General features: G+C 38.8%; 1 protein-coding gene across 5 annotated transcripts in view; it reads right to left on the minus strand.

Moving 5' to 3' along the window:
* Positions 1-6,323: 6,323 nt before the first annotated feature.
* Positions 6,324-24,028, minus strand: part of PHACTR2 (phosphatase and actin regulator 2) — a 120,166-nt gene continuing 102,461 nt past the window's right edge. For 3 of the 5 annotated variants that reach the window (XM_044247437.1, XM_044247463.1, XM_044247455.1), the window contains one exon: positions 18,685-18,765. In XM_044247437.1, the coding sequence (XP_044103372.1) occupies positions 18,685-18,765 (81 nt within the window). Of the gene's footprint in view, positions 8,108-18,684; positions 18,766-24,028 lie in introns of those variants that run through there. The other 2 variants (XM_044247428.1, XM_044247447.1) reach the window with 1 other exon arrangement.

Genomic DNA, 24,028 nt, shown 5'->3' on the forward strand with positions numbered 1-24,028 from the left:
CTTAAGTAAACGGATGCCAACAAAGTGTTATGTAAAATGGAAAAAAATTTTTTTCATTTCTTACCTCCACTGGGTTTTCGAAATTAATGTTTTAATGCAGAACCTAGTTTAGTGTGAGCAAAAATGGAAACTAGTTGTTGAACTATTATACTTACCTTGGGGATGTACAGCTCATTTTTTAATAGCATTCTTGGGGCCAATTTTTCAAACCTACTTTAAAAATTTTTGGTCCCAGTCTTCTCTCTTATATGTCTTCTAACTAGGATAATGGTACACAAACTGCTTTTCATACCTCTCTCTCATAATTTTATCTTTGTCCCAGGATTGAGGGAGGCTAAGTTACAATTTGTAACTGCTGTTGAAAAAATGAAAAATAGGGGCACCTGGGTGGCTCAGTGGGTTAAGCCTCTGCCTTCAGCCCAGGTCATGATCCCAGGGTCCTGGGATCGAGCCTCGCGTCGGGCTCTCTGTTCAGCAGAGAGCCTGCTTCCCTTCCTCTCTCTCTACCTGCCTCTCTGCCTACTTGTGATCTCTGTCTGTCAAATAAATAAATAAATAAAATCTTTTAAAAAAATGAAAAATATATTCCAATTCCTTTTCTGGCCAAAATATGCTGCCCACCTCTCTCTTTGCTTATAATACATTAAATAATAAGCATAATGAGGATGTTTGTTTATTTTCTGTATTATAAACTCTAAAGGGACTAGCTTTTATTTTTACACAGTAAAATGTCAATGGAAACATCAACATCAAATATCCTCAGATATAAAAACAAAGCAAGTTTTAAAAATGTATTGTAAAAGTTGCTGTTTAAAGCAGTAAGTCATAGACAGATATTTTAAGTAAAAATTACAAATCACAAAGCCTTACATACAAAAAATTTTAAATTAGGTGCAGTTGAAATGATAGACGATTAGAAGATCTGTCTTACTCTTGCCTACAGGGGAGGACTCAGTGAGCTTTTAATTTAAAATTACCAAGTACTGTCTCAGTACAATATAATTGGAAGAAACTAAAGTTGGGGATTTCCCAATGATTTTATTGAGGTAACTTTTCCCAATTTTATACATATATCCATTTATATATACTTAAGAAAGCTAAACAATGTTCTAAGGCACTTGGAATTGTGCACAGCAAAGTATCCTATAATATTATACAACTAAATAGAGCATAATTTTGCTTTTTAAATAACACAAACACCAGTAAGGAATAAAAAAGATAATACATAGTCTGTCTTTCAGGTTACAATAGTGGAATACATATACATATCTGTGTATACGTGTAGGTATTTATACCCACATACTATAATACAGTACAGATCAAGAACAACAAAAAAAGAGAAACTGTCATGTTAATCAGTGTACAGTTCCAGTTACTTACACTCACAGATATTGTACCTGTGTAATATGTATAATTAGATCACTTACTGGAAATCAGGAATCAGTCAGTCTGATAATGATCACAGCTTACCATTCTTAATCACTTTAACCAAAGATTAAAATAACAAACGAATGCATACAGTTCTTTATTTAAAAATCACTATTACATTGAAAAAAAATGACAAGTTTGAGTTTTTGCTAGGTACTACATCTGGGGAAATTGGTGCAGAATGTTTTGAACACATTGGCACATGTCTAAGCCACAGAAGAAATATTTAAAAAAATAAAAATAAAAATTAGTGCCTATATTTTAAGAATGAAAGTGGTTTGACCCTAGATTTATTCAGATTGTTTTCAAATGCTACTTAGCACTGCAAAGGTGACGTCTTTTTGTGAAGGCTCTCTAAGCAGTGTAATTATACAAATTATAGCAAAAGCATCCAGTAAGGGAGAAGCCCCCCAAATTGGCAAGTGGCACAAATATTATTGGCATTTTAACATATCATGTAATTGACCTGAGGGTAGAGTGGCATTCTGCCTCATTTACTCCCTTTAAGTTATTCTTAAAAAGAAAAAAAAAATACTGGTATTTAACAAGATAAGAATTCTTAAGCACCATCTAAAAATTCCCTATATAACCTCCTTTATCAACTCTTGAGTTGTTCTGTCTCGAAAAAGATAGTTGGAAATTTTAATACTTAGAAAATTTATAGTGGTTAAATTCTTCCATTCGATTAGCCACAATGGATCCAAATCATTTCAAGACATATTTAACCATTCAGTTTTGGTGAGAAGAAGCAACAGAGAATATGTTTATGTAACGTTAGCATAGCTCAGTAATGTTTCAACGAGGTGAAGCCATCTTGAATTGTGCATGACCATCACGGAAATATGAACGATATGTGTGCAATTCAGGTAATCCATGCTTCCTTCATCATTCAGTACTGACACATTTTAGAAAAGTTGAACTGCATGACTATCGTTATACAGGGGAGAATTCAAGCATGTGCCTGTGGATTAAATGCTTCTTTAACAGGGTAAACAGGGGATTGCTTTGTAACTCAAGGGATGCATCTTACTGGTGAAATTTAATGGGGATTTTCACGGACCACCAGTTTTGTTCATGTGGATTGGTAGCTGTATTTGGGATTAAGCTATGTTAATAATCCTCAAGACACTGACAAAGATGGTGACCAACAATGTAGTCCTCAGGTAAAACTGTGAGACCAAAACTGAAAAAAAAGTTTGCTTCATTTGAAATTTCTCCTGTAACTACATACAGGGACTAGCCAAGTGACTCTGCCCACTGAAACTGCCAAGGCCACCCAGCAACCTCCTCCCTGTAGAGCTGGCAAGTTAAAGCTTCACTGGAGCAGAAGGCTTGAAAAATAAAGGGGAAGAAACTATTAGGCCCAAAGTAATGCAAGGCAACCCAGACGAGGTTTTGAAATAGGTACTTTTTTCCCTGCATGTCCTCAAATTGCAGTAGACAGTGGTACTGAAGGGATGTGGTACTGCCTTAGAGGGCCTTTGAACACGGGGGAGCGTTTCTGACTTTGGGTTTTTATAGGGACTGGGCATGCTCCTGGCATTTAGTCAGCAGGGGCTTAGGATATAAAACATCTTGCAGTGTAGGGAACATTTCTGTAAACAAAGAATTGCCCAGCTCTAAAGGCCAATGGCACCCCACTGAGAAACACTCATCAACAGTGCCCTGCTCATAAGTGCAGCTTGTGGCAGCAATGCGACAGGCTAAATGACATTTTTTTGCACAGTAAATCCTAGCATGGCTAAAAATGACCCCTGCCTATAAGGCTGGCCTTTGGTGAGAATTGCTGCCACAGGATTCTTACTTATTTTATTTTATATTTTCTTTTTGCCAAAAATATTATAGTATATATAGTCGGATTTCTTAATTTGGAATGACCTTGTGAATTCTGCTTCCATTGTTTTCCAGGTATGCTAACGGTGATTCCCATTTTCATACAGAACTTAAGTTTAGTTATTACGAAAAATAAGGGGAAAGTGAACATGACAACTGGTCTGGGAATATTCTACCTTTGTCCCCATCATCCTTTGGTCTCTGCCAAATTATAGTAGTTCCTCATGCTGCTCTTTGAAACTTGGATTTGAGCTACCTAAAGATGAGCTTTCTCTCAGAAACATGGTTCTATTAATTTGATGGTGACTTTTGCCATTGCATTCCCCTCTCGGACATATTTCAGTTCCAGAAGTTCATTCTGCTTTGCCAAGCAAAATAATGATATAGCCTGCCAGTAAGAGGACAGCAAATACTCAATAGTGGCACATAACCTATTTCCAGAAGCCAAAGCTAGCCAGTGGCAAGGAGCAAGTCATATATTTTTGGAATATATGGTATATATATATATATATATAAAGAGAATATAATAAGGGCTAAATAAATTCTGTTGATTTAACTTTTGTTATTGGACAATATTGAGTTCAGCGTTCACAGTTCACATTTGTTACAGAAGATTTAAGTGTCTCAGTTTTATCATATTGAAAATACACTCTTGAATTCATAGTGTGAAATCCTTACTTTATTTTAAACTGTTTCTGTGACCGCAGAATTTCATAAATATATACAGTGGTATTGTTGTTTGACTGTGATTAAAAAAAAAAAACTCTGTAAATAAATTACATCTTAGTGGTTCCTTACCGCTCACATCATACTCTAATGATGTGGAGAAATTAGTTCTTGTCTCAAGTGATGTACTTTTACTAGTAAGGTTAGGGATAATAATAGGACTGGAATTTAGGAATGCTGCAGCTACTGTACTGATGAAATGACATAAATGTACGTATCTTCCATCCTACCTATTTTGAGGAAAACTTCTCACTGTGTTTAATGTGCTGCTGGGACCACTTAAAAAATAATAAACTGAAGAAATTTTTGAGCAAAAAGGAGAAAAGACAGCTTTCACTCTTTAAATATGTACATGCTACTATGTGGTAGGCGAGACTATCTTTTTCTATTGTGAACACAGTATCATTTTTGAAAGTTGTGTCTGTCTGACTATTGAATATAAACACAATGCCTGTTACATCTTAAAATGTGGTACATAAATCAGGATATGCAGTGTTAATGCAGAGTTTTTTCTCTTTTAATTGTAAGCTACTGGATTTTTTCGAAGTCCCAAGGTAGCACGGAATTGTTGCAGGATGTGAAACCCAAATTATGGGTTTTAAGAAATTATCTCTCATTTTTAGTATCTGATGATTTTTGAAGGGTGTCTTTGATTCCTTTACTGGCCAAAATAGATTTTCACTTACATTTCAAAACTTTCTAACAGAACATATTTACTACCATTAGAGAAAGATACATGACTACAATCATTATGCTAATAAAGGATATGAAAATGAAATCAGAAAGTCTGTTTATCAGAGAGATAGATGCGTTTGCTTTTTCCTCCATTTCAAACAGCTACTCAAATATCCCAAATGGTTTTCTGAATACTATAGATTTAGTTTAAATAATTTAAGGAATTAACATAAAGGTAAATTATACCAAACATAAAAAAAGTAAGACATTTCACATATACAGGGAATTATCAGGCAGGGCTGCCTTAAATTAATGCAGAGGACTAATTTCATCAGCCCACAAAGATGCTGTAAAGCCCAGGGCGTCTTCTTACCTACTTAATGTTAATGTTCTTTTGCTCCATTTAAAAAAAAGAGAGAAATGGCCACTTTGTGTTTTACAGTCTGTCTGGTTCCTTCCTGCCTGAGATCTTCCTGGATATGGGTTTGTTTTCTTCCCTAATCATATCTTGGGGATTCAGGAAAACTCACTCACTTCCTCTATGTCAGCCTAATGCCTCCCTTTAAATAGGGAAAAGGCTGGTGCTGTGTTACAACAGCCCAATTCACACACACACTTTTTTTCATAGAACTGCAGCTTACTGGTTGGATACTCCAAATGCTGGCACTGGGCAGAGGCCTAATTATATGGAGCGTGGTCCACATCTTTAGGGATGCCAGGTAAGAGACCTTTGGACAGGTTGCTAGATATGCTGAATATGCAGTGCTTCTACCTTTTAAAATTAGCTATGAAGGCGCGCCTGGGTGGCTCAGTGGGTTAAGGCTCTGCCTTCGCTTGGGCCATGATCCTAGGGTCCTGGGATAGAGTCCCGCATTGGGCTCTCTGCTCAGCGGGGAGCCTGCTCTTCCCCCACCACCCCAGCCCGCCCCTCTGCCTACTTGTGATCTCTGTCTGTCAAATAAATAAAAACCCTTTAAAATTAGCTATGCATGCAGAGACTTGTTCTGAAAAATACAGGTTAGCTCACAATCCTTCTATTCGAATCATTCTAATGATGTAACTGGTGGTTCCAATTCTTAAATATTAGACTAGCAGTGGTAATATTTGTGACTTTTAAATTTCGCTCTAACTTTTAAACTTTTCTCTAAATGTGTCAATTGGTATAAAGTGTGGGTGGTTCAAAAATCTGACATGTCATATAAGCAAAAGAGCATATGGAAGGACTGGAGTCTCATCTTGTACTGGGGCACATCTCATTGCAGGGAATTAAAAACTGCATCACATGCACCAGGAGTGGGAAAAAACTGCTTCTTTTACCAACCAAGTAGAAACTTTCTATGACCTGTATCTTCAGTGCTAAAACAGTGATAACGTCTTATATTTACCATTTTATAGAAGCCTCGTGATTAAAAATTAGGACAACATTTAAGGACTTGAAGTATAGAAAATTAAAGTAACATTACATTCCTTGAAATTTTTCCCAAGACACAACAATGATAATATAATATTAAGGAAAAGGATGGCTTCGGCCAAAAAATTAGAACAAAGTTAGCATCCATGGTTGGATTTAAATACTGTGAAACGTACAAAACCTTTGAGCCAGAGAAAGACACCTGGGCATGCAGAACATTTGTTTCATCTTAAACTAGTAATGAAATGGCAACAGCGCAAAATCTGGGTTTATTATGCATAGAGCTGAGTACGGCAAAAGGTGTAACAACGCTGCTTACTTTTCTTAGATATAAAATGGTCCTGGCTTTTTCTAAAGCCTTTTATTTTTAAGCAAAATCACCCAATTTTAGTGGTTCTATAAAATATAAATGAATGACAAGATCCAAACTTATCCACCAGAGTAAATGTTTGCTTTTTTGGTTGAAATTGCAATTTACAGTCTTCCAAATCATGAACCAGAAGCACTTCAGAAAATTCCAGCCCAAGCTCTGAGAATAAAATAAAGTCTACTAGTCTTGTCTTGTTATTGTATGTCTCATGTGTTTTTAATAAAAGGAGCACAAAACAATCATGAAAGAACAACTGAATGCAAGGTAGTATTTACATCTGGTATTTGGGAGCAGAAGCCAGGCTGTGCCTGCAACTCCAGGGAAAATAGCAAGATGGCAATTGAGGGTTTCTGAATGTAAACAATACTGACTATAGGCTCACAGAGAAACCTTCCTTCACAGAGAAACCTTTAATCTCACTCATTCTTTTGCATTGCAAGTCAATGCTATATTTATGGATGCAATCTGCAGACTCTTAAAATACAAAATGAGGTTCTCCTCACTTGCAACTTAGCAGGAATTTTCTGTGTTCTTTTAAGCCTTCGGGTACTTTTTTGATCCACATACTTAATTTTTTTTAATAGCAGCAATCTAACTTAATGCAGCTCTGAAAATAAGTAGTCCTTTCCATGCCCATTCAGAACTAACTGCTGGCAGAACACTTGCATTTGCTTAAGTTTTAACTTTGGACTCAGATTTTTAAAAAACGTGCTGTGATTGTCAATACTATCTTCCTTAAATCAAGTATGGTTGCTTCAATTTTGAAGATAATCAAGCTAGGGAAGGACCAAAAGATTTATTTCTAAAGCTTCCTACAGATTTATACGATCACATTCATCTGACTTTATTCCCAGTCCTGTTATCCTTGTAGAAGTTTGGTACATTAGATAAGGAGTATAAAAAAAAAGTGTGTATAGCTATGCTACTTAAAACATGCAACAAAATTTGGACAGGCATGCTTGTTAAGAGTCAATAAAAGTCTCTTGCATTTAAGAAAAAGATGCATGAAAACACTCAGACTTATTTCTGGCAAATGGATTCACTGGCACAACGCAAAATAATGGTACTATACTGCACCAACATAACGGTGGAATGAGAATATTCTTCTAGGATCAGGTCTTTAAGGAATCCACATTAGGTGATTAGATTCCCATATCTTAGTAAGTTCTCAGCTACCAAAAGCCTACTTCAAAAATATTTATGCTTTGATTTTCTCTTTTCTTCATTAACATAATGAAATATTTATCTTTTTTTCTGATTTTCCACCCCCACCCCTTTCCCGTGCCCAGCAGCTCCAGGCCCCGATTTCTCTTTAACCCGTACTCTACAATTTGGCTTTCTGGTAACAGGGAGCCAGCGATTGTCTTCTGCTCATCTTCTTTGATTAAAACTCCTGATGGCGAATAACTGGTGTGACCATGGTGTTGCTTACCATTAATACACATGCTGGACAGCAGAGTCACTGCACCCCTCCCATTGCTTGTTGGCCCCACCTGGGCCATGCAGGCGGGGAGCACTTCCCATACACTTCCTTCACCAGTTAAACGGAAACACACACATTCAAATCCCAGTGCAATATCAGGTTTTCAGGAAGAGAGGCTTCCCCCAAAGATGATCAGTCCATGTTTCCAAAGAGTCTCACACTTCGTTATGGACGGTGAAACCTGACACAAGAAACAGAAACCCTGTGAGTCTGTGGTAGAGAAACACAGTCCGCAATTAGTAAACTGAATAAGGTACAGTAATGTTTATAAATTAAAGGAAGTTTAGACATCCCCCAACTGAATTATTGTTATAAATTATCGTCATAACAGAATACTGTTACAAATGTGAGGTTGGAAAGCAGAGACAGCCCCTACACAAAATATTCTGGTTATACGGTCCAGGATACAGAGAAATCGATACATAAAACATCACTAAACATGAGGGTCATGTTCTGACCTGTATTGAGCAGAGTGGGATGTTTCATAAAGGATTTGGTTACACCTGGTTTGTAGTTCTAAAAGGAAACCATCAACAAATAGTCCCTATTGGTTTAGCTACCTTCTTTGCCTGAATTTCCAAATGCCTGCCAGCATTCCCATCCAAATGTTCCACTAAGCATGGCCACAGATATACAAATTATCTTTTCTTGTAAATCTGTCTTTGCACTTTTAAACGAAGATTTTATTTACTTATTTGAAAGAGAGACAGAGAGCTCATGGGAGCATGAGCAGGGGGAGGGGCAGAGAGAGAGGGAGAAGCAGACTCTCCTGCTGAGCATGGAGCCCAAGGTAGGGCTCAATCCCAGACTCCAGGATTATGACTTGAGCCAAAGGCAGATGCTTAACAGACAAGCCACTCATGCACCACTGCACTTTCTATCTTGTTAAACAATCTACCTTTTAAAAGATTTTTACTTTAGGACCCTCAGATTTGCAACTCATTTCTCTCCTTCACCCTCCATATCCCACTAGACACTAACTCTTGTCTCGTTTGCCTGTCTTTGATCCATCAAAGCTCTCCCAACTTTTGCTAGTCCTATTTGAACAGCCTGCTAGCTAGCTAGCTGGTTTCACATCCACTTTGAATTAAATTCCTAAAGCTAGCCCTGGCATATAACCTCGGGAGTTACATGAATTTCCACGCTCTACATTATTTTTTTTAAGATTTTATTTATTTATTTGACAGACAGAGATCACAAGTAGGCAGAGAAGCAGGCAGAGAGAGAGGAGGAAGCAGGCTCCCTGCTGAGCAGAGAGCCCCATGCGGGGCTCGATCCCAGGACCCCAGGATTATGACCTAAGCCAAAGGCAGAGGCTTTAACCCGCTGAGCCACCCAGGCGCCCCTCACGTTCTACATTTGTTAAATGAAGACAATACTCCTGTTTCAGTTACCTGGGCATTGTTTTTGCCCTCAGATCTTGCAAAGATCCTTACTCAAACCCAGCCCTTTGCACTGGCTTTCCCCTTCTAAATGGGCTGGCCCCACTTTGGCGGTAGAATGTTCTTCTCCCCCCCCCCCCACACACACAGTGCTGATAGCTTCTTCTTGTCATTTAAATCACAGGATAGGTTGTATTTCCCTAAGAGATGTGTTTCCCTTGTCCCTTCCATAGCATCCTGTTACATTTTCTTGATAGTTCTTAGCACAATTTGAAATCATCATGTTGATTTATTTGTTTACTTGCTAATGGTTTGTCTCCCTCACTAGAACATAATCATGGGAGAGTGAAGACTTTATCTGACATGTTCTCAATTCCCGGGTCCAGAAAAGAGTCTGACTCACTCTGTGTACTCAATCAATACTTGCTGAATGCATAAACAACTGATTACATATATACTGGGCACTTAGAAAGTAAGTAATTCTTGTAACTGATGAATCTAATCATGAGACCCCCAAAATGAACTAAAATTAAATTTATACTAATCTATGATATTGCATATGATAGGACATTCCATCATGCTTTCTAGGAAGAGTCAACAACTACTAAAGAAAAATAGAAATTCTATAAAAATACTTCAAAATAGTAATTGAAAATCTCTTAAATCAAACTTTTTATATAAAATATTAAAAAGAGGCAGATAATAATGAGAAATGAAATTACTACTGTTTACCATATGCCCAGCACAACTCCAAGCACTATACATATATTACCTAGTTTCAATCCTCAAAACAATCCTATGAGGTATCCCCTCCCCTCTGTACAGATGTGGAAACAGACACAGGGATGCTAAGTCATGTGCCCAAGGCACAGAGCTGGTAAGGGGAGGTGCCAGGCTCCAGACTCTATTCCTAACCTAGACCAGACTATGAGAACCAGGACATGCCTTCACTCATACTTTCATTCAGAGCTTTCTTGGTGCCCTCTGGGTAGAATGCAAAGGAAGAGGTAACCAGTTAGATTTCTAAATCTGTCAGTTAGTTTTGATTAATTTTGACCAGAGAAAAGTCCTGTTCCACATCTTAGGCTACTTTTTTTTTTTTTTTTTAAGATTTTATTTATTTTAGAGAGAGAGTGAGCAGGGAGAGCAGGGAGAGGGGCAGATGGAGAGGGAGCGAGAGAATGCCAAGCGTACTTGGCACTGAGCATGGAGCCTGATGTGGGGTTCCAACAGGACCAATGTGAGGAGTTCCTGACCTGAGCTGAAATTGAGAGTCAGATGCTTATCTGACTGAGCTCGCCTAGGCTGTACTTTGATAGCTACGGTTTCCTCAAAAACATCTGCCTTTTGTCACAAAGGGAACTATGTGAGAATGGGCTCAGCACAAACTTTTTGCAATTACTAGAAAAGCAAGTCCAGTGCCGTCCTTGAGGATGAAATGAGCAGTGTCACTTCTCTCCACGCAGGACACACAAGCCCTGTCCATACCACGCAAAGGGAGCAGGAGCCCCGGGGGGGCCCCAACAATACAGACAAATATACGGCACCTGCAGGGGCTTCCCACCCTGAGCTATCAAAGGTCCCTCTTTGTTAGGTTCAGCTTTTCTAGGAATTAAATACAAACTCTTCTAATTTAGCAATTATTTTAGCCCTCTCCTAATTTGCTGGGCTTTGTACAGCAAACATTCCACAGTGCCCTAATCTTCGCTTGGTTCTGGATTCAAAGGACAAGCATGGGAAACAACAAGCATGGGCAGGTTCGGTCTTCACACTGATAATGTCTGAGATGCAGAAGGTCAATAAACGAATAAGGGAGTTGAGCAACAAAGTGAGTAGTCAGTGGACCGGAGAAGATTTAAAACTTTCTAAAGCCCAGAATTTTCCTGGAAAGTGTTCTGCTTTTAATTTCCCCCAAATTAGCCGGACACTATAAAGTTTTCTGTTTTTCCCGCAGGCACTATTTGCCCACAGATCCCATCAGAGAATGAATTCCACATACGGGTGTGTGGAAGGTCACAGGCCATCAGCCTAGCTCTTAGGGCTGGCTAAGAGAAGAAGGTGACCAACCAGTAGTGTGATTGCCACAACATGCTGACAAAGCCAGGGGTCAGAAATGTACCCTCTCTTCATATGGACCACCAGACCTGGTTTAAAAAACAGAACACAAAAATCCCACAAATAAAAAAGCCACCTCATATATTTTCTTGCACTATCCAATCAGAAAAAAGACATTTATATCCTGTTTAAATTAGGCATCTTTTCTTCAAGTTCGGCTCAGAGGTACTGAAAAGGTAAATTGTTCTTACATTTGTTACTACCCAACGGTTCGCATTCATTCTGAAATCCGAGAAGTTCAGCTTTTCTTCCTTAGAAGATCACCTGACAGAATGAGTTGGGCTTTAGGCTTTCAGTTGACGGAGCAACAGATAGATACATTGTGCCCCAAAGATGCTCAAACTTTTCAACCACTCTTTTTTCAGAACTCTACTGAGACTCAAATTTGAAGTTACCTGTATTTTCTTATTATTAAAACTGGAATACATCTTTCTTAATTTCATACTGTTGAGAGGAAGTGAATGGGGGCGGAGCTACTTTAACGTCCCAGAATTCAGGTAAAGATCATTCTTTTCCCTAAAGACGATTCCTCCACAAATTACTCCCCCTTCCTATAAAATCATTCAGATAACAGAACATAACAAATTACCCACAAAAGTAAAATGTTACTTTCGTATACATAGATACAGAAATCCTGAATCATTCATTTCTCCTTTATTTGAAAGGGTTTCATCGTCAAGGCATACGCACATTAAACAAATGAGCAGTTTCTCCTAACCACAGCTCCTAGTTCTACCTGAAAAGCCAGATTACACACTGGATAGGCTTTTATGATTCCAAATACTGAGCCATATGCTTTCAGTGCTGATTAAAGCGGCATTTTGCAGCTTTTTCAAGTTTCTATCCAGGTTCATGAGGCACCCATAGAAGGGAGCAGCCTTGCAGAAGAAGCCTTCTTATTCCTCTGTGGAACACCCTGTATTTTTCATTGAGGTCCCACATGTAATTCTTGTCATGTCACAATTATTTTTTAGAGATTTTATTCACTTAGCAGAGAGAGAGAGAGGGAAAGAGAGAGCAAGCAGGAGCCTGGGGTTGGGGAGGGGTAAAGGGAAAGGGAGAAGCACGCTCCCTGCTGAGCAGAGCGCCTGGAATCCCACCAGAGCCAAAGGCAGAGGCTTAATCAACGGAGCCACCCAGACGCCCCTAAAGTCACATTCTGATAAGTGTATCTAGAAGCTAAAAAGCAGTTTAGCTGTAAATCTACATGGAACAGTAATCACTGAAGATGGTATAGAGCAAGCTAATAACTTTAAATACACACACCCACACCCACCCACATACCTCAACCACATTAAAGCTGGAGTAGAGAAAAAAAAAACCCCAAACTATAACCCCATTCTATAAGAAACTGTTAAGAGCTTTTGGATGTTATTTTCTAATTTTTTTCCCTATGCATCTGAATTTTAAATAAAAGATATAAAAATCTATCTATAGCTTTATCAGTATCCTGATTTTTCCACTTAACAATATGCCAGCGATCTCTTGAGACCCACTTTGATTCTAAGAGCATCAATTCAATGATTCTTTGCTTAATATAACAAGTAAATAATTAATAAGCTAATAAAATTATAAACATGAAAGTACTACACTGCAGACTCTATTCTTACTTACAAATTCAAAGTTTACTTTTATAAAAGTAATATTCTCTCTTGCTTATAAATCTAACCCATCTGGACACTTAAAAAAAATTCTGGAAAACAGAGACTATCCTGAAGATTACAATGACCCTTCATCTTACTGCTCAGCTATAACCATTTTCCAAATGTAGTTTTTAAGTAAAATTTGACCTTTCATACAATTTGTCTTTCTAATTTAGAGAATCATCTTAAGTTGTAGAAATGCCATTTACTATGGAAAGGGAAGTGGCTTTATTTTGCCATAGTGGTCTCCTCCCAGAATACAATAATACTATTAAGTAACACACTGCCCTTCAAATGGTCTTCTGGGTTTTGAACGGTGGGCTGGGTGGGCAGCTGTTGGTGGCAGAAAACACAGGATGTGGCTGGACAGGCACTGAGTGTTCTAAGAAGCTGGGGTTAGAGCTTGGAACCTCTCATGCCACAGGATGAAGTCTCATGGGCACCACTAGTCCTCACCCCTGTTACGTGGCCCCAGAATGCATTGCAATGCCAGAGAGCTAGCTAAAAGATGCTGGGAGAAACCAGGGGAATCAGATGAAAAGGGTGGATTGCTATAATTCTTTACTGCGCCAGATCGAACATGTCACAGAATATATCCCATGCTGGAGGTTTCACATGTGTCTTCTGGATATACCAGTAACGAGAATGTCACAATTAATTTTAGTGCTGGCACATTATTTAAGAAAAGCTAGCATGATGGGATCCTCATTTACAGAAAGAGAACTTAGGGAATGGAACCTTTATTTTTCTTTTAAATATTTGTTTCTGATAATAAATTCTTGTATCTCAAAAATTCATAGAGTGGAAAGCCGCCTTTTCATGCCTGCCCCTACCCACCAATTCTCCTCCCCAGAGGCAACCAATGTTACCAGCTTTTTGTGAATCTCTCCAGAGATACAGACACATGGGAAGATCTGTATGGGAATGGATCTTTCCAGTGTCGACTGATACATCGCTGTGTGGAAGATTATCTCTGGATAAAGAGATGTCTGGGCAGAAGGCGCAGGATTGCCTCAACCTTTCTATGAACCACCTAAATCCCGCAGGGAGTTAACAGATTTAGGTTCTGAATGGCAGGCTTACTTGATATAAGGAGATAATGTCTGGCACTAATAAGAAGAGCTAATAAGTGAGCTTCTCTCTATCTAGATGGCATTTAAAGGGTTAAGTAATGACCACAACCTGTATATTCCCTTCCAGGGTGGCTGGTGCTAAGAGCAACAATATCTTCTCCATAAACAATTTTCTAAATTGTTAGAAAATTTAGAAATTTGCTAGAAAATTGGTAAAACATTACCATATTTTGGTATTATTTTGATTAGACTCAACAATGTTTACCAAAACTTTATCTTCTTAAAAGAAATCCTGCAAACAATTTGAAAATCACAAGCACGATTTTTACAAGTCAGAGCCAAAAGATTTCTCTACTGGAATGCAACTCTAATGATGTAATACAAATTAATGGACAAATAGCAGAAGACATTGGCTTTGCTGCCAGGTTTTGAAGAGTACTTAAGCAAGGCATATTTATCTTAGTTATATGAATATTTAATTTTTCCTTATCTGGATAGACATTTTATTTTTTTTTATTTTTTTTTTTAAGATTTTATTTATTTATTTGACAGAGAGAGAGAGATCACAAGTAGGCAGAGAGGCAGGCAGAGAGAGAGAGGGAAGCAGGCTCCCTGCTGAGCAGAGAGCCCGATGTGGGGCTCGATCCCAGGACCCCGGGACCATGACCCGAGCTGAAGGCAGAGGCTTTAACCCACTGAGCCACCCAGGCGCCCCATGGATAGACATTTTAAAGAGTGGTAATCAATACATTTTTTGGAAAACTTTTAAAGCTTACCCTTGTTACAAAAAAAAAAAAAAAAAAGCATATAATTTTCTCTTAAAATGCAGCTCATCCCTATTTACATCTATTAATATTTACTTAAACAATAAAGATATCAATAGAGTTTTATAGTATACAGCAAGTATACTCTATATTTCTGTAGATGAGTAAGTTCAGAAAAATAGCCAATGGAATTTTGAAGGTGAAAAAAATGCCCTACCAGATATAAACACACACTACAAATCTATTCTAACTGAACAGTGTGACACAGTGCAATGACAGGAAACAGATCACTAGAGCATAATAAAGAATCCAGGAACTGATCCATGTGTATATGAGAAGAATTTCACATCAAGGCGGAAATAAATGGGGCAACTGACTATTGATTCCTTTCTTTATTTTTGTTTCAAGTTTTTATTAAAATTCTAGCTAGTCAACATATAGTGTAATATTGGTTTCAGGAGCAGAATTTAATGAGTTATCACTTGCTCATAACATATGCCTTCCTTGATGCCCATCACCCATCTAGCCCATTCCCCACACACCTCCTTCCATCAACTCTCAGTCCGTTCTCTATAGTTCAGTCTCTTAAAAGCCTCCCTTGTTCTTTTTTCCCCTTCCCCTATGTTCATGTGTTTTGTTTCTTAAATTTTACTATGAGTGAAATCACATGGTATTTGTCTTTCTCTAACTGACTTGTTTTGCTTGGCATAATACTATGCTCTCGCTCCATCCATGTTTCACTTAGCATAATACACTCTAGCTCCACCCATGTGATTGCAAATGCCAAGACTTCATTCTTTTTGATGGCTGAATAATATTCCATCGTATACATCTGCCACATCTCATTTATCCATTCATCCTAACTATTGATTTAGAATAAAGTAAAGTTAGTTTACTCTCTTAAATCACCCACACAAATAAAATGCCCAATGGATGAAAGATCTAAGTGCTAAAAAAAAAAAAAAAAGGCATATATAAAAATTGAAGAGAATAGATTTATAACCTTGGTCTTCCTCCGTAAGACACAAAAGAATGAAGTAAAAATAACAATATAGACACATTTGAATGTGAAAAAATTTAAACAAAAGACCATACAAAAAAGTGAAAACATTAAGAACAAATTGAGGAAAAGTACGGTGACATATGTAATAAAAAGCAAATATCCACAACATCTAAGGAGTTTTTACTAATTCCTGTGAAAAAGACAACCCAAAGGAAAACTGGTCAAAGTAAATCAAAAATTAAAAACAAATGGTCAATAAAGATATGTAAAGATGCTCAACCTTATAGAAATCAATGTTCAGTTTTTAGACTACAGACCCCTCACCACCACCACCATCCTGTCCCGCCAGTGCTGAAGAGGTGATACACAAGGCACGCTCATAAACTGCAAGTCACAGAATAGCATCTTCTAAAATGTAAAAAACATAAATCCAGTGACCTGGTGAATTCACTCATGTTACTAGTACAGAAACACTGGCATGTGTGCACAAAGATATCTATATATTTTAATAATATTTTTAAAAATTATTTATATGCATATATTTATATATAATAAATATTTATTAACTTGACAGAGAGAGAGAGAGAGAGAGAGAGAGAAGACATGCAGAGTGAGTGGAAGGGAGCAGTCTCCCCAGCTGAGCAGGGAGCCCAATACGGGGCTCTATCCCAGGGTTCTGGGATCACGACCTGAGCCGAAAGCAGATGCTTAACTGACTGAGCCACCCAGTGTCCCCACAAAGACATATTTATAAAGAAAGTCAAGTCACTGTTTTACTAATGAAACACTGAAAATTCTGCAACATTTATCAAAAGAATAATTGATCAATAACTTATGGTATATTATCTATAGAATGCCACAAAGTCATTCAAATGAAAGATAGACACTTATATGGAAAAATTTTCTAGATGCTGTTTGTGTGTGACTCAGAGTGTACACAAAGGCATATGTGTACATACATGTAGATCATATATATACATCTCCATGTTTGTAAATACACAGGAAAATGTCTACTAGGATCTACAGTGAACTTTAACTAGTGATTACCTGTGAGAGCAGAAATGAAGTTGAGAAAGGAGGGAGTGAAGGGAGTTTTCATTTTTATTTGGCGGCTTTTTGCACTGTCTGAATGCTTAATTAGAATATATGCTTTGTGCCCATAACAAATATAGATGCAAAAAATAAATGACCTTTACTCTCCTTGCAACCTTTTCTTTTTCACTTGTTCATAATATATGACAGAAGAGAAAGAAACTCTTTCAGTAAAAATGTTTATTTTTCATAAAATGGAACTTCTGTAGAAATGTATTTTTAAAAAATTTGATTTTTTTCTATTTTTGTTTATTCTTCCAATGTTATCAAATGACAATTAGGTAATCAGATACTATAATTCTAGGAAAACTATGCAGAAGTCAAATGATCCTGAATTATAAAGAGTAGGCTGAGTGCAGTCACTCTATCTCAGGGGTCAGGACTCAAAGGCACGAACACGTGCATGTTATCTGTTCAGTTACCTGGAAGTCCCAGCCAACTCAATGTCACCATAAATATTCAGCCACCTTATTATGATCAACTTTACTGGAAATGTGGGACCACAGGTGTCAAATATCAACAATGAACTGTTCATGACCCTGCACATGACCCTTAGCACATGACCCTGCAAGTGGAAGGGAGAAAAGGAGCAGACAGTAGGTCTGGCTTGATCTGTCCACGTGACTGGTCCAAGAGTCGATTAGGATTAGAAGCAGACCTCAAATAGAGAAAAATCCTATACATCCAGATGGCTAAGAGCCCTGAACGCATTTACAAATAAACATGATATAGGAGGAAGCAAGACAAATACAACTCCTCCAGAAGAAAGGGGAGTTTCTTCTGCATGCCAAACATTATCACAGGAGCAAGGAGGTCTCTACCAACTTCAGCGCAGGGACTTGCTATTAAATTATGAAGCTATACCATTACTTCCTTTATCATAGGACATACTCCAATGAGCATGGAACACCACCACCAACAGGAACCAGCGCAGAGAGAGTAGCACTAGAGCATATGCCCAGTTGAGGCTGTTTCAAGCCTAGGGAATCAGTATTTGCTTTCCTGAAAGACCTACCGTGGTCTTCTTCATGTAATCATCCATCCTGGTATGTTTGTTAGCAATTTAATTTTTCAAGATTTAATTGGCATGCACATTTTTAGGAACACACACGTTATAAAAAAGCAAAGCACATAAACCCATTATAGAGAAAGAAACAGAACACCTGTGAAGAGGGGGTGGTCAGACTACATGATCACGCAGGTCCCTTCCAGTTTTAGCACAAGAATAAACTGAAACCCAAGGGTACTAGGAGGAAAAAGGGTAGGGTTGCTGTAACCTTTTGCAGGAGCAGTAAAAATTAGATTCCTAGTCTAAGTTAGGTCTTCTGAAAATTGAGTTTCTATCTTCTCTAAGTTATGTCTATGGTGAGCCCAAAGCAGACACATAGGTGCCCATAGTGGCTCTCACCAGCATCTGTTCTGAGCATAAAACTTCAACTGAGCCTCTTCAAGAGCAGAATGAATGATTCTAATGCTTGTCTCCTGGCCCAGAAAATAAGCCTAAGAAAGAAATCAGAACATAGCCCTTTAAAATGATTCAGACTTCTGTGAAAGAAAGAAAAAAAAAGACTTAATTTTTAAAATGTTCATTAGATGGTGTTATGCTCATCTGTCTTTAAAAAAAAATTCTTTTGATTGTGGTAAAACACACATAACATAAAATATGCCAAACCTCATTTTGCCCACCTACCTTGTAAACTGTCGACTCTCTTCATGAACTTCCATTTCTGTGCTTTTAAATTCATTTAGTTCTTTCCTTATTGCTGCCTAAATAGGAAAAAAAATATATATATATATATAAACAGAGTTGTTGCTTAGGTCACATAATTCCTCAGCCTATACACCATCAACAAAGCAGACATTCTTTTAAGAAATGTCTTGCAAAAAGAGAGTCCTAATTTCTATTAGGTAAAGGTAAGATAAATGTAATATCATACCAAAACCAGGGCAGATTTCCTTGAAGTGTCATTGACAAGGAGGAGAGGAAGAAGGCCTTTGCTAAACCCACCCTGGGGCCTGGTCTGAGTCACATACATCCCCCACCTTTGAGGACCACAAGAATAGCCAGGTCACAAGATTTTCTTCCTTCCTTCCTCCCTTCTTCCCTCCCTCCCTTCCTTCCTTCCTTTCTTCCTTCTTTCTTTCCTTCCTCATCTGACACCATGATGAGTATGTCTGTGCTACGAGAAAGCACCTTTATTTTTTTAAGATTTTATTTATTTATTTGACAGAGTGAGAGCACAAGCAGGGGAAGCAGTTGAAGGAGAGGGAGAAGCAGGTTCCCTGCTCGCAGGGAGCCTGATGTGGGGCTCCATGCGGGGCTTGATTCCAGGACACTGGGATCATGACCTGAGCCGAAGGCAGACACTTAACCATCTGAGCCACCCAGGCACCCCAAGATTTTCTGAGAAACAGTATCATTTTCCTATGAAAGTTCTGCATTTCATACCACCCACAACAACATGGCTTTGACCAACTGCCATAGAACTACTGAGAAGGCAGTTGCTCATTTATTCTTTAATATTGAAAATTCAGACAATCAGAATGAAAAATTTCAGCACAGCACTTAAAGCCACCCAAAGAAAATGTACTAATCGGATGTGATTACTATTACCACATAGCAAACACATAACCCATGTCACATAGATGTTGGGGTTTGAAGACATGCTTATGTCCCTTAGGTTGAAAAACTGAGATAATCATCAAAACATTAACATCAGTTATCTATTAACAATGGTGACTGGATCACGGATGGTTTCTGGTTTCAACTTTGTGCTTATCTTTATTTCCTAATTTCTCCACTAAGCAGGTTCTCTCACGTGAAGTAAAATTGTTAATAAAAACATCCCCATAACCTAATCTCTGAGAGAGGGACTCTTCAAGCCCAAACTTAGAATAGTGCAAACCACAGAGAATGACCTCGCTGAGAGATAAGAAAATCTAGTTTGTGGTTGAAAAATGATGAATTTTAGGAAAAGGGAAAAGACAGAAGGAAGCCTTGAGTCTTTTCTCCGGCTTCCTCCCATCACTGACTGTCACTCTGCGATATACAAGCTTTCCCCCAACAGGCTTGTCTGGGTTCTATTTAAATCCTGCAGTCATACATTGCTCACATCTCCCTACTCGTATTCCTCAGCCTCTGTACTTTCTATGGGGAACCTGCGGTTGGAAACTGTGGCAATAATTCTTGCTACTAGGTTCTGAAAGAGATGAAGCAAGCAGAGAGACACTTGTGGGCCCAAGTCTGCTGTGGTAAGACCATTCATCTTGTCTCACAAGGAAGAGCACAGTGAGGAAACTCTGTCGTCCTCACTGTAAATATTGATACCTAACCCCGGAGCCGAAAATAGTGAATACGCCCTATAATACAATCTCCAGTTAGCATCTATTGGAAAGACTTCCTTGAAATGAAGTTTGTTTAAATATGGGTAGTGCCAGAGAATCTTATCTCCATGTTCATTTTAAATTTCTTTTCTGAACGTAAGATGTCACTAGATACACTTGGTGTTGGAAATCATGGGTTGCCACCTCACCTATGCCTTCAATAGCAGTGGGACCCTCAGTGAATTATTTTGCTCCAAAACCTGTTTTCCCCTCTGGAAAATGGGGATGAGGATTCCTCACAGTATTTTAAATCTCCACTAAGAGCATACGTGAAAGTGCTTTGTACACTTACTGTGAAACTTCCGAAAGAAGAAATAGATTTTAGTTTATGATTGAGACTAACAATTCTTTCACTGTTATTTATAGAGTCTACTTTGGGCAAGAAGATAACATCACTGAAGGAGACTCAGACAAATAAGGCAAAGTCATTATTATCAATAGTAGGTTGGCTATCAATCTAAGAGTCTGACAAAAGTTAACGAAAGCATTCTTTTAGAACCAGTTGAGATACAGAATCTGCAAAAAAAAAAAAAGTACAGTATAGTTCATTTCCAGTGGTGAACTATGTGCTAAACACCCCTTACATTAGTAACACTGACAATTTATTTATGACGATATACATATGCATTTTTTCTGAGAAAGTTCAAGATTTTGGGGCCTATCCCACATGTTCATCTGCAATGTGAATTTGGCATTCCCTCATCAAGAGGTGGAGTCTGTTTCTCCAGCCTTGAATCTGGACAAGTCTTGCCATTGCTTTAAACAACACAGTACACCAGGGGTGAAGTTTAGCCAGTCTGGAATCTAGCTCTTAAGTGGCCTGGCATCTTTTGTTTCCTTCTTCTTGGAAGTCAGCTGCCATGTAAAAAAAAAATGTGACTACCCTCAGGAAACCACACTGTGAGAAAGCCAAGGTACAGGAAGAGGCCTATAAGGATGAGAAGCCATGGGGATGGAGAGAGAGGCCAAGGAGCAACAAGGCACAGATGTGCTGGTGAAGGAGCCATCTTGGAAGGGGCAAGCAAAGACGGTTAAGTCACTAGGAGTTGATAACCCGAATGCTGTATCCTCTTTCAAATGATAAGACAGAGGCCTTGAGAGATCATGTCACTTGCTAGACATCAAATGGGTGTTAGGGACAAAGATGGGGCTCATACATAGGCCTTCTTACTTTAAGACCCACAGTCTTTCCACTGAAATGAGCTTCAGGGCCTAAGTCATCCAGATAATTGCCTCAGATCTCCATGTTGTGTGTGCTGGTTTGTAATTAGGAATAATGAGTCAGTTATAGGCAATGAATGCGATGTGAAATTATAGGGACTGGTTGTCTGAAAATATATATCAGCAAGATGTAACTACAGGCAATTAAAGAAAAGCAATACCCCTTTTAAAAGTTCACTGCAGGACTACCACAATTTTATTCCAAGAGTTGCTTCCTCTTACTATTTAAAGAGAAGGTCTCCTGGGGCACCTGGGAGGCTCAGTGAGTTAAACCTCTGCCTTCAGCTCAGGTCATGATCCCAGGGTCCTGAGATCGAGCTCCGCATTGGGATCCCTGCTCAGTGGCGAGTCTGATCTCTCCCACTCCCTCCGCCCCTCCCCTTCCACTCATGTTCTCTCTTGAAGGCTTTGTTCTCTCTCTAATAAATAAATAAAAAACCTCTAAAAAATAAATAAAGAGGTTTCCTGAGAGGGTTATGAGAGGAAAAGGGTAATTAAAGATGCTTCATGTTCAGAAAATACAGGTACAATAATCTTAACTCCCTTCTATGCAAATGAGACCAGAGTTTAGGCCTAAGAACTCTTCCCATAAATGTAAATGGGACTGATTCTGTAGAAAGATATGGGACAGAAAGAGCCAGGCTGCTGTGGGGAGACTGGAGGCCGAATGGTGCTGAGCTGGACAACATTAGTTAACCACTGACCTGAAACCAGGTCTTTCTTTCTTAGTTATTTATTTGAGAGACAGCAAGTATGCACAAACATGCATGAGTGGGAGGAGGGGCAGAGCAAGAGGGAGAATCTGGAGCAGATGCCCCACTGAGTGTGGAGACCGACGCAGGGCTCCACCTCACGACCCTAAGACCAAGACCCGAGCCAAAACCAAGAGTTAGATGCTTAAGCGACGGAGTCACCCACGTGCCCCAGAAACCAGGTATTTCTAGGACTGAAACAAAACCAACGCCCTGAGACTGAATACACAGCATTTTTGGTGCCGTTGAGAATTACAGAGAAGAGAGAGGAAAGAAGAATAACTGAAATGAAGTTTAAAACTGACCAGTGATAACTGGTGTGAGAAGGTCTGCTTAATTCCCTCTGGTCGGCTCAGGGATCACCCTTGCCACAAGGAGCTGGTGATTTGTTGAAAATATGGACTCTGCTGCCTTCTGAAACAACGTGAGCTGTGAGGCCAAGATTAACTTGAGTTCCCTTATTTGATGTTTTTTTTGCTTATTTCTTTGATTAAGAAAAACTGATATGGAACAAGGAGGGAATTTTTTTTTAAAGACTGTATTTATTTATTTGAGAGAGAGAGAGAGAGAGAGAGAGACAGTGCCAGTAGCGGGGGTGGGGGAAAGGCAGAGAGAGAGGGAGACTCCCCACTGAGCAGGAAGCCGGCCTCTAAGGGCTTGATCCCAGGACTCAGAGATCACCACCTGAGCCTAAGGCAGATGCTTAACTGACTGAGCGACCTAGGTGTCCTTGGAGGGAAGTTCTTGATTATTCATCAAGCTCAATACCATGTATAGGTAAGTGTACTGTTCTTTGCTGCAGGACAACCAGGAACAGGCCAAGGTTATGTCTGTATAGAATTAAAATCATCTGTCTTTGCTGCAACCGCGTCCTGTTTAGACAGTACATTCCTGAAAGGGTAGTGTGTTCATATTTACGTCCCTGGTATAAGATAGTTCTTAATATATTAATAAAGAATTACTTCTTGAGTAACTTCTTGGACAAATCCATGTATCGTCGGAATTTTCAGTTCTTTCACTAGATAATTTTAGACTAGACTGTAAACTGAGGCTTCACGGGATAGTGAAAATCTCACCTGTGGGGAAGAAAGCTTAGATTATCAAGCTTGCCTATGGATGTAACACCGGTGAGCTCTACCATCTATTGATGAACTGGGACTTTATGGATACACTACCTAATTCCCAAGATGGATATAATTGGCTCTACCAGTGAGGAAACCAGAGTTAAATGATTCGGCCAAAGTTGCATCTTCCAAGTGGCCAAGTCAGGAATCATACCTTTATGTGCCCAGCTCCAAAGCCTGCCCTCCCCTTTCCACCATGGACAGAGCTTCCATAGCCTACCCAGGGGGATGCCAACTGCTGGCGAGCTTCAGTCTTCAGGCCAAGCTGATGGCCTCCTCTGGTCCTGTCTGTCCTGTCATCTTAGGGCTCATTTTTCTACTTCAGCACAGATACAGACAGATGTTATATCTTACTGTATGTGCATCTGTTTCTAGTGTTCTACTCAAATACACATATTCTAAGATTAAAAATGGTGTCTCAAAGGTGAATTAAGCTCAATCAAATTCACAATTAATGGGGGGATAGACAAAAAACCCCTCACAATTAATAAGGCATTTCTCCCACCACTTCTCTCCCCAAATTTGAGCAATTTAATAAGACTACCAGAT

Source organism: Neovison vison, chromosome 1, assembly GCF_020171115.1.
Source record: "Neovison vison isolate M4711 chromosome 1, ASM_NN_V1, whole genome shotgun sequence".
Classification (NCBI taxonomy): domain Eukaryota; kingdom Metazoa; phylum Chordata; class Mammalia; order Carnivora; family Mustelidae; genus Neogale; species Neogale vison.